General features: G+C 40.8%; 2 protein-coding genes across 2 annotated transcripts in view; one reads left to right on the forward strand and one right to left on the reverse strand.

Annotated features, from left to right (window-relative positions):
* The first annotated feature begins 506 nt into the window (after positions 1–506).
* On the forward strand, positions 507–6,054 carry hpda (4-hydroxyphenylpyruvate dioxygenase a). The gene is made up of 14 exons (XM_072446681.1): positions 507–640; positions 762–788; positions 953–1,015; positions 1,997–2,101; positions 2,164–2,206; positions 2,302–2,384; positions 2,674–2,763; positions 2,833–2,939; positions 3,090–3,167; positions 3,318–3,480; positions 3,753–3,824; positions 3,927–4,049; positions 4,831–4,947; positions 5,634–6,054. The coding sequence occupies exons 1-14, from the start codon at positions 638–640 to the stop codon at positions 5,742–5,744; spliced, it is 1,185 nt and encodes a 394-aa protein (XP_072302782.1). The 5' UTR covers positions 507–637; the 3' UTR covers positions 5,745–6,054.
* Positions 5,842–12,017, reverse strand: part of rnf43 (ring finger protein 43) — a 70,073-nt gene continuing 63,897 nt past the window's right edge. Inside the window, exons 3-9 of the mRNA XM_072446673.1 lie at positions 10,563–10,637; positions 10,335–10,469; positions 10,155–10,256; positions 9,912–10,079; positions 9,497–9,599; positions 7,991–9,424; positions 5,842–7,912 (exon numbers count right to left, since the gene is read on the reverse strand). Coding sequence (XP_072302774.1) covers positions 7,887–7,912; positions 7,991–9,424; positions 9,497–9,599; positions 9,912–10,079; positions 10,155–10,256; positions 10,335–10,469; positions 10,563–10,637 — 2,043 coding nt within the window. The 3' untranslated portion in view covers positions 5,842–7,886. The remainder of the gene's footprint in view (positions 7,913–7,990; positions 9,425–9,496; positions 9,600–9,911; positions 10,080–10,154; positions 10,257–10,334; positions 10,470–10,562; positions 10,638–12,017) is intronic.

Consider the following 12,017-nt stretch of genomic DNA (forward strand, 5'->3'; position numbering starts at 1 on the left):
TTAAACCCGGTTGGTCCATACAACCGCCAGGAAATCAATACGGCCTTAACAGTTTTAGGCCTACTATGTGTATTTTAAAGTATTAAAGTAGGTTACCTCTTCTATCCTTTATTTTCATGCAAACATTGTTGAGTATTCAATGCCCACCCGGTTAGTATAAATAAACTAGTTTATAACTTATCACAATTATGCATGGCAGCATAGCTCCCTCTAGCGCAGATCACTGAAAGACAATCACAATGTCTTGTTAAGCCCATTTACTTTCAGGGAGGAAGGCTTATTTTCAGGGAAAATGGGTAAAATGTATTTTGAACAATATTTAACAAGGCTATGAAACTGCCACAGGACTCACAGCTGTAGGGCTGCCTGAGGGCTCCTACAATTTCAATACAAAGTTAAATATTTTCATTTGGACAGACCAATGCACTGGCTGTGGGATGGACACCAATGGACATACACATGGTCAATATTGTGGAGGCGGACAGGTGGGTGGCAGCGGGAGGACATCCCAGACGGCCAATCACTGGTGGGCCCTGGAGCAGTGCTTTTTAGGTCAGGACTTATCAGGTCACTCTTTATCTTGATCTCTGATTTGGATCATCAATTTTCAGGACATTGAAGCCCACTTCAGTTGACCATGGTAAGATTTTACTGGATATATCAACTGAGGATTTTGTTTAAAACCATTTAGTTTTGATTGAAATTATGCAATATAAATATCCTTCAGACCATGTTTTAAACATTATTTTTGTTTTTTACAGACAAGCTACACAGACAAAGGGGAGCAGGTGAGATCAAATCTGTCACAGAAGTGCTTTTATGACTCAGATCTGATGTAAAATTTAACACAGAGTTGCATGACAAATTTGTGATACATATCGGCATGAAATTGATGACCAGTGGACAAGTTGTTGAGTGTATTTTAATTATTATATTATTTTTTTATCTTAAGCACAAACAGGGAAGGTTTCTGAGGTTTCACCATATCACCTTTTGGGTCGGCAATGCTAAACAGGTAAGTTCCAAATCCAAATCAATATAAATATTTAACTTATTAAACTGCAACAAAATTAATCAATTTTGTTGCAACTAATTGGATTACTCACAACTAATTGTTTATTCAAATGAGCAACGATCATTAACTGGACAATACACATACTCCAAAACATGCCTAAGAGAAGAGGTTTTTCACTCCAAGAGAGTTGTTATTATATCAAAATGACACAGAAAACCAGAATCAGAATCAGAAAAGGTTTATTGAAAATAATGTTTTGGATGAAAAAGCTATACTCTAGTGCAGTTGTTTTCAACCTGGGGGCCAGGACACACCCACATTGTGAAATGATTTCAGAGGGTCCCCAGAGGAGTCTTAAACAAGGCCTTTTTTTTTGGTAAATATAGATCATTATTAGTTGGCCAACCAAAGTAATGATAATAAAATGAAACATTAGGCATGAGGCTATAGTAGCACTTTGTGGGTTGCCTACTTTTTATGTTTGGGGGTCTCGACTGCAAACAGTTTTTATTTTGGGGGCGCAACTGAAAGAGGTTGAGAGCAGTGGTTTTCAAACGGTGGTACGTGGGCCCCTTCAGGTGTCACGTGGATCTACTCTACCAATATTTGCTATTTTTGTTCTCATTTGGCGTTTTTCCTTGTTTAGAAGTAATAAAACAATGATGTACCTGTAGTCCTATTTCAAATATTTTTAAGCCATAGTTTAGACCTGGAATAGACCTGTTTTGGACCTGGTTAAACATTTTCTAAGGTAGCACATGGTATGAACAGTTTGAGAACCACTGTTCTGGAGTATACTCTCTCACTTCATCTCAAATATAGCAACATATTCTCAAGCCTCTCACGATCGAATAATTAATTGATAAAAAATTCATCTGCAGATTTATCAATGAGGAAAATATTTGTTTCATTGAATATTCCAAAGATAATCAAATTGTAAAGACTGTATTGAAAACATTATTAATAATGTCCACATTCTAGGTTGCCTCATTCTACTGTGATAAAATGGGCTTTGAGCCTTTGGCCTACAAAGGCTTGGAGACCGGGAGCCGAGAGGTGGCTGCACATGTCATCAGACAGAACAAGGTAAAATGCTTTTTACAATCAAGTACATATCAATGTAAATAATACGTCATGTTTTATTCCAGATCATGTTAGTGTTTGAATCTGCACTTAATCCTGGAAATAAAGGTTGGCTTAAAATAACACAATGCACACTATGATGTAGATTCTATGGAGCAAAGTGCAATAAAATACACTCTAAAATGTTTCTTTGTTTTCTCGAGAAATGGGCGAACATTTAATGAAGCATGGGGATGGAGTCAAAGACATCGCTTTCCAAGTGGAAGACTGTGATTTTTTGATTAAGGTAGAGGATTTATAACTGATCCCTGCAGCGGTGGGACCGCAATGACAATTTACGACCCAGTCCTGAAAAGCTTGGCTTGTTCAAATAGGGGCAAGTTGTGGTGACAGTTGAGGACAGCAGTTCAGTTTTAGTGACTATCTTTATCATATTCAAGGTCAGGGTTAAACTTTTGTAACACACTGATGACAGTACAGTAAACCGAGTACAGTAAACTGAAGCTGACTTGTGTTAGTGACAAATGCAGTGACCTTTTTTTTACAATGTATTTCTTTTTCTATTGTACTGACAGACAGCAAAGGAGAGAGGGGCCACAATTGTGAAGGAGCCTTGGGTGGAGCAGGACGGTCATGGCAAAGTCAAGTACGCTGTGGTTCAAACGGTATGAGAAGCCAGCAACACATAACCACACATCATTGTTATTCAACAAATCATTTCTTTTTTCTGCCAGTATGGAGACACAACTCACACATTTGTTGAGTACCTGGGACCATACAAGGGCCTTTTTCTGCCTGGATTCAAAGAACCCCTGTTTAAGGATCCCCTTTTGCCAAAACTGTAAGCAATATCAAAATGTCTTGTCATATACAAAGGACAGTATGTTATGAAAGATTGTTTTGCTTATCTGTTCAATTAAGATTCAATAATCAGAAATGAAACATTTGTGTCTGAAATGTGTGCCCATACTTATCATACTTCTTGTTGCAGTCCCCGAGGAGGTTTGAATTTTATCGATCACATTGTGGGAAACCAGCCAGATGACCAAATGGTGCCAATTTCAGACTGGTGAGGCCCCTGTTCAAACTTGTGTACACACAAGTGCCCATGGGCAAAGCACAAGTAAACTTTAGTTTGCGATGTTAAAAAGGGTTACCTGTATATAAATGCACATTTTCAAATATGAATGTACCATACAGGTTTACAATGCTTTTGCAGGTATCAGAAGTGTTTGCTGTTCCATCGGTTCTGGTCCATAGATGACAAGCAGATCCACACACAGTTCAGTGCACTCAGGTCTATAGTTGTGACAAACTATGAAGAGACAATCAAGATGCCCATAAATGAACCTGCACAGGGGAAAAAGATGTCACAAATACAGGTTTGACCGCAACAGGCAACGCTACTATGATTCAAATACAGAACACTAGATGGCAGTGTTTAGTTATCTCTTTACTATTGCTATAGCACACGGGCTTTTTCTCATAAGGACATTTACAGCAGATTTAGCATTTAAAACCCTTAGAATAAAGCCATGTAGTGGTTACATCTAAACACAGAAGGAAGCAGAACTTTGTTAAGGTATTTACTGTTCCAGATCTTGCCACAAATTGAGCCAGGTTAAATAAATCTTATTCACCATGTTATCCACAGGAATATGTGGACTATAATGGAGGCCCTGGTGTTCAGCACATTGCGCTCAACTCAAGCAACATTATTGAATCTGTAAGTCATCTGTCCTTACATATTGAACCTTTAAATGCTCAGGCCACCAGCTCCTCTGCAAGTTGAAACAGGCTTCTCTATGACTGTTTTGTTCTTAAATAGATAGTGAACCTGCGCGCTCGGGGGATGGAGTTCCTCTGTGCACCTGACTCATATTATGAAATCCTACGAGAGAAACTCAAAACTGCCAAGATCAAGGTGAAGGAGGATCTCGACCGGTTACAAGTAAGTATGTACAGTTAAGTACAAATCTAATGATTCTTATTCATCTATTGTTATTTGAGATGATGGATTTGATAACTACCTATAAGCTGCATATATATATATATATATATATATATATATATATATATATATATATATATATATATATATATATATATATATATATATATATATATATATATATATATATATATATATATATACACATATACATATACACACACACACACAATATATTGTTGTTTATAAAAAATAAATATACAATATATACAGTATTATAATTTATGTCATGTCCTAAAGATGCAGGTTAGCCTTCAATTAATATATTTACACTTATATAAGAATACATTTTATTGTCAGTGAACAAAATTCAGAACTTGCTCCATTGATATGGTGCAACTTAAAACAATTAATTATCATTTTAAGAATTTAAACTGGGATCAAATAAAGGCATTTAAAAATAAGTAAATAAAAAATAAAAAATAAGAATAAAATAGACAGTGATATACAGTATGGACAGAACAAATTAGCAGTGCAATAAGTTGAAGTTGTGTTGCCGTGAGTGACCAGTGTTGTAAAAGTCCAACAGCAGAAGGGAAGAAACTCTTCCTGTGGCAAGAGGTTCTGGTCAGAACAGACCGTAGCCTCCTGCCCGAGGGAAGAGGCTCAAATTGTCGGTGTCCAGGGTGAGAAGGGTCAGCCGTGCTCCAACCTGCTTGCCCCCGAGTCCTGGAGATGAGACGTACAGGTATTTAATAATGCCCTAACTGTATTTTTAAAGGAACTCAAAATCCTTGTTGATTTTGATGACAAGGGCTACCTTCTTCAAATCTTCTCCAAACCCGTCCAGGATCGGCCCACTCTCTTCCTGGAAGTCATTCAGCGGTACAACCATTATGTAAGTAGCATGCTGTTTTTTAACTTAACTTAATTACAACCAGACTTATCTGACAATATTTCTCTGGTTCTGAGTTTAAGGTAGAGTGAAGGGATTTACAAGCCCACAGCTGCTGTTCCCTTACCTTTATCACCTTCAAGAACAGGGACGCCTGTTAACAGCTCCCACCCAGTGCGAACTGTATAACAGTAGCCCCCTTGTAAAAGCTCAGTAAATCCATCCACATACAGATTAAAAGGCTCACTGCCTAACTGTAAAACAAGGAGGGAGGAGGGTTGGGGGCATTTGGATTGGGTTACATCCCAATTTCAACATTAAGCACCCTTATGCTTGTCAGAACAGGCACCTCTTGTCACTCTCCAACACTTACTATACGCTACAGATGTGGATACAACACATGAAAGCTAGAAACTAGACCTCCGACCACACCAACCACACCAAAGCGGCACCTAGAGCCAGCACCTACACTTGATCTTTTAGATTAAATATGAAAATATTTCCGTGACAATTACAACATCAGGAGCCAAGTGGACGCTTAAATGAGAATACAGTATTTGTGATCCTATAAAAATACAGTATTTGTGATCCAACGTCAAAGTTTAACAGCAAACATCTCAGAGCCATAACAAACGGCACTAAAGGCCGACCGTTGGGTAATTAGCCATCTGTATGTGATGTGTCTTCAGGGCTTTGGAGCAGGAAACTTCAAGTCACTATTTGAGGCCATCGAGAAGGACCAAGACGCCAGAGGCAACCTGACTGCTCTGACATCAGACGGACGGGCTAAAGCTTACTGAGCATTTTCACCACTTCTACTACTTCTGCTACAGCAACATTCAACAGTTGTAGATATCTACAGATAACTCACATTAAACAGTTAAAAAGCACACAATGTATTTCAAAATAATTTATTTGCATATAATTGGAATGAAGACAGGTGGATATACATCTGTGATAGCACTTTTCCTTTTCCATATAGAAACATTTAGTCTATACAGAAGCCACTTTTAACCAGGCACATGGATAAATATATTAGTAAATAAATATATTAGTGACTTGTCACTATACTGAAATGTTCTATTATATATAAAATACAACACTATTTCATTTCTGTTTCAGTTGTTCTCTTTTTGTACACAAAAGTATCCAAAATATACTGACATCCCTTAAATATCTAGAGGGATTTGAAAAGGCAGTTTAAGCTGATAATTCTTGCAAAAACACAAGATTAAAACATTGAGAGATGTTAAACAGCTATATAATCATGATTGTGCTGATCATTTTGGACTAAATGAATACTCTGGGTTTATATTTTCTTTAATAAACTCAAAGCCAAAGTGCTGCCGGTAGTTCAGTCATTTGTATTAAGGCAAAGGGATGCACCAGGCCTAAGACGACTGGTGAGGTATTACAGACACTGCAGTTCAATTGCTGATTGTGGAAAGATATGATCAATCCTAACATGTTCTCTCTGATTGGCAGAGACAATTATTGGGGAACAGAAAGGGAAAGGTTCTCTGTCTCTTTGGTTTGGTAAATAAGAGCTTAGCAAATTAAGGGCTACCTCTGGATACAAGCACTAGTTTAATAGCAATATAAGGCACATCTAAGTGCTGTGAGCTCCTGTGTCGCCATCATAAAAAAAACTGTATTTGTAGTTAGAAAAATACAGTAAATTCACATTTTCATAAAACTTTAAATTGATAATGTACATTTATTCCTGATCTGTGTGGGGTAGCTGTAACAAATTCTAAAATTTAAGTTCAAAGTTTTAGATTTATATTTAGTTGACACTGCAATAAGAGATCAAATGTCTGCACACTGTAGCGAGTGAAACAGTCATACTGCTAATAATAACAGGCTGCTCATACCATCAACGTTCAGATTCCCTCAAATAACTGCCATATGGGTCTTTTTGTTTAGATAACGATAACAAATGTTAAGTGCTAAAAGCTCAAACATGGTTATGCAAATTTGGTCCTATAGTCATTTGTTATATATTATATTTTTATGTATACAGATGTACCAAATCATATTCTGGTTGTGAAAAAGACACCTAAAGCTTAGCCGTAGAGGGTTCCAATGAGAACTAATTGGTTCATATTTGTGAGGCTACAATTTGCTATACTGTGTAAAACTTCAGTTACTGAAGGACATTTGATCTATCCTTATTCAAGGACAGTCGGATGCTTCCAAAGCTGTTGCCCTTCACTCTCCACATTTAGTGTTCAGCACCAACTCAAAGAAGCAGCCGCTGCATGACATGGCTAGGAAAAAACCACACCAATAGCTTGTAATGACAAAGACATTATCAGTCATATCAATTTGATGAATACAAAAAAGCTACAAAAAGCTGAAGAAAAAAACATACATTTGTTGAGAACAGCTGCCATTTTTGAAATAATGAAAACAGGGGCAATCCAAGGATCAGCAACAATGCTGAAGTATTAACCTCCTCATTGGTAGAGGAAAATATGTTTGAGGGATTGTGAAAGCTTTCATTTGAGGACTACAGCAGTACCTTTAGCAACCCCTGTGTGAGGCAGGTTAGAAATCCAAGCTGAGGTAGCCTCTCAGCTGAGACTGGACTCAGCAGAAGACAAGGATCAAGAACATGAAGTACCAGGACCAATCAAGTGACCGCGTGAGAGTGGGGATTCATTTGGCTCTCCTTCGTAAGCATGGGACCTAGTCTAACCATGTGGAGAATATTATCCACATTCCCTGCAGCTGTCTCTCAGGACATCAATATTAGGGATACACCATTCAAATGGTTCTGAATCTTGTCAATCACATTATTTAATATATCGGACATTTCAGACACAAGAGCAAGACCGTTGTGGTTGAATTATGTAAAAGGTATGGCAGTAATTAGCAATGGAAGTCTTGTCCATTCTGACTCCTATGTAGCAGCGTGAATCTGGGATTGCAACAAGTTCTCATACGCCTGACTCCTCTTCAGCTCCTGTGGACACACAGAGAGAAAGTTACAAACAGACCTCACACAGGATTAGGATTGTAGTCAGAAGAGAGGATATCTTACCCTGATTATGTTGTAAGGTTTGGCAGTATAAACAGGCATCTGTGCCTGCGTCTGCAGCAGGCCCATGGTGGGACTGGCAGGGTGGTTTGTCCATAGATGTTACAGGACCCTGCAGCTGGGGGTCTGAGTGGGACTGCTGTACCCGCTTTTGCCACACTACATGTGTCCCAGGGCAACAGGGCCAGTCGTCCATGCCTCCAGAGTCCAAGATGAGAGGCACGGGCAACAGAGCAGGCCTGAGCTCAGGCGGGGAGCAGCAGAAACCCGCGCCCTGGCCATAGTGAATGTGAATGCTGCGGTCATCCTGTAAATCTAGTCTCTGATGGAAGCGCACAGTAGCCCCATCCAGAACACAGGCCCCCACCCGTCCCAGAGGAGGAGGTGTGTGAGAGTGTCCCGAGTGGCAGCAGTGGGGCTGCAGCTGCAGAGGAACAGGGGACACAACAACAGAAGGTCCAGGGCTCATACTGGGCTCCTGAGCCTCAGTCCCAGGGCTTGGACGGTCTGTAGGCTCTGGCTTTGGGCAATGGCAGGGACTGTGCTTGGGAGAGTCTAGAGGATGTGAGGGAAGCATGGGTCCAGTGGCCCCTTGCTCCTCGTCAGAGCCACGGGCCGGGGCCTGGCTGTGTTCTGTGTCCTCATAGTGGTGGTGTCTGTGGCGGTGGAAGTGCACATGGCTGAAGACAGTATGAGGCTGCTCCTCACAGCTAGTTTTGTTCACCACAGAGTCCAGGGACCTGGGCCGTGCCTGGGCCCCTTGCTCTGGGGTAGGACCATAGAACACAAATGGGTCATAGTCACTGCTCAGAGAGCTTCGAAAAGTGGACCAGCTGCCATAGACGCCCTGCAGAGACACGTCCGTACAGTTGAGCACAGAGTCACTGGACGAGCCATGGCAGGGCCCCGAACTGGAGTCGCTTGCTGGTCCATCAGCTAAATATCCACTGCGCTCTGTGTGGTAGCTGCCTCCAGAACAGCTGCCCTCATCCTGGCGACTGTGCCCAGCGGCCCCTCGGGGCTGGGAGGCCAGCGCAGTGTGGTGCAGTCTGGAGCTGGACACACTACGCTGGGCAGCACAAGAGCGGTAGCTGTGGCAGGACCGACGAGGCCCGTAATGATGTGAAGTCCTGCAGTTACCCGTGATTCTGTGGGGCCTTCCGGGGCCCTCTGCAGGGACATGATATCCACAGTTTGAACCCAGGGGCCGCCCAGAGACAAAACGTAATGACTGTGGATCCATAGAAGACCCAGGGTAGTGTCCCAAAGAGGGGTAATGTCCAGAGGGTCCTCGGGGGTAGTGTGGCCTCATAGAGAAAGGAATGGCGTGCTGAGGGAAAGGGTGGCTGTGGGGGGTGCTGTAGCCTTGGGGCAGGAAGCTCTGGGTCTGCTCTGAGCCTGGATGCAGTCTGCTCCTCTGACTCTGCCTGTCTGCTCCTATAAAGAAAAGTAAACATCAGTATGGTACCATAATACAAAATACTGAAGTATGCTGAACTATAGACCCACCCATGATATTGTGCATACACAAGGGACAGGTGCGGTGCTGTAGGAGCCATGGATCCACACAGTCTTTATGAAACTCATGAGCACAGGAGATGATTCTCAGGTTCTGAGGGAACAGCAACACATGCACATTTATATAGCACCTTTCTACCTTCAAACCACTCAAAGCGGTAACAGGGAACCACTTATCCATTCGCACACACACATTCATACACCAGTCCACGCAGACACTGAGGGCAGGTTAAGTGTCTTGCCCAAGAACAACAACAGCTCTTATCTGGGCTCAAACTGCCCAACCAACCTATGGGTCAATGGATCTGATCGCTCTAGGATTCGAACTGCGGATGAGCTCTCTACCAACTGGCCACTGTCGCAAAAAAGAGACACTGTGAAAACAAACTTAAACTGAATCAACTACCTGTCCATCTTGGAAGTCCTCGAGGCAGATGGCACACACTGGGCTGGAGTTGCTGCTGGCTGAACCCCAGGCCCCACGGTGGCGCTGTGATCCTGAGCAGCCCTGAGAGTTGTACGTTTTGGTCTCCAGTCGACTGATGGCTCGCATTGTTTGTTGATGAACTGAATCCTTTGTGTACAAATATTCAAATAAATTAATACATTTGACTTAGAATTGTTCAACAACATAAGCACAAGTATTCACCCATGTCCTATTAGACTTGCACTTGTATCGAAAGGCAAAGATTAAGATGACTGTCAGAATGGCGAGGACGATGGTGAGCAGAATACCAACATCATAATGTGGCTGAAAAAGAAGTACATTTCTTTACAAACTTCTTGTGCACAGTCTTGTGGTAACAGTTTTTCTATATCGGTGCCTCACCCATTTGTTGGTTTCCATCTTAAATTCAATTCGCACCATTGCCTCCTCGTTCTTGTTGACCAACTCCATTAAATTCTTGGCATGCCCAGCTTCCACCAGGACCACTGGGCGAGGGAGTGAGTCTGCTTCTCTTAGCTTTGGAACAAAATCATGCATTGACACAAGATGATGTGAGCTCACCAAGATAAACTTATCTCTCTCTTTGTATAGGGTCAGGGGGTAACTCACCTCAGCAGCAGCAATGGCATCATCACTGACATCAAAAATAACAGCCTGGGCTCCTTTCTCCAAGGCCATGCGAGCCTGAGGAACAGAAAAAATACCATTGTCAAAAACATTGCATTGGAAATGAAATATGAATGGATTAGTTCTGTATTAATCCACTAGATGGCAGTCACATCTTGAGTTTTAGAGTTGAGGGAACTGGTCAAAGTACACTCTACACCTGCCTCTTAAGCTAAGTTGATCAAAATGCAACACATGTTCTCTGTGAAAATTACACACTGCATTTTAAAGGTGTCCAACAAAACACTATGGCGCTATTAAAATCAACAGATGAACTTAATCCTAATCGGTGTATTATTCACTATACTTTTGTTCAACTGCACATGATTGACCTGTGGGACAAGAATTATCCACAAATGTCCAACATTAACAAATCATCTCATGCCCAAGAGCCTGCAACTTGCCAGCACATAATGGCGATTCATTTAAACAGTTAATCAGCAAGGTCAACAGCAACTTCTAAGAACTTGAAAGACACAGATCTGTGCCAACTACCAAGCATTAGCCTTATTATCCAACCAAAGTAAAGATAAACTGCAATGTAGATATATGTAGGGTACTTGGAACCATCTAGATCAGGTATAAGTGCTCCATGTTATGTGTTATATATTTTTTTACATTCAAATTTAATCTATTGCGTTTGCTGCTGTGTTTGAAACAACTGCATGGCATTGATAGGTCAACAAGAGGTTAAATTCAAATTAGCATATCCTCTTTGATTTGGCTTCCAACTCTGTCGCAACAGCCACAGCTCTGTTTCATCTCAGCAGTAATTGTAGTACGTGCATGGGCCTAAATCGGGTGCGGTCACATGAGTTTAAAAAAAGAGAGGGCTGGATGCTCGACATGTGGGAATTTGCTTTACCTGGGGTTCAAAAGTTCCGTATGTAGTCTTCTAATCCTAGCACTAAAAGCAAGAAAGTGCAAAAAAGGTACATGTACAGTTCAAGAAGAATCCTTTATCATCATAATACATTTCTCAAATGGATAGATTACATCTTAATGTAGCCTTATTATATTTGAGTAGTTAAACCACAATCTGGTCAACAACAATACACACGCCCAAACATGTTCAGCTCAGCCATAAAACCTTAAACAACAACAATTTGACCAATGTTGAGAAACTGTAAAATGCAGGAAATAAAATATAAATAAATAATAAAAAAAAAAAAAAAATGTCAGCGTTAACCAGATTACATGCTCAATTCCAATTGTAAAAGTATAATCATTTGACAATGAAGAACATTAAAAAAATATTTATTAAAGACTAATCAATGCAGTTGTGCAATAAACCAACGTTTTATTTTTAAGTCTAAATGCTGCAATAAAAGCTGCCAATCTGATGTGATCTGACCACCAAAGACATGGTTGTGGTCAGGTAAACACCCGTCCCTAATG

This window comes from Eucyclogobius newberryi, unplaced genomic scaffold (genome assembly GCF_026437365.1).
Source record: "Eucyclogobius newberryi isolate DKJ021-1_F unplaced genomic scaffold, fEucNew1.0.hap1 SCAF_15, whole genome shotgun sequence".
Lineage (NCBI taxonomy): Eukaryota > Metazoa > Chordata > Actinopteri > Gobiiformes > Gobiidae > Eucyclogobius > Eucyclogobius newberryi.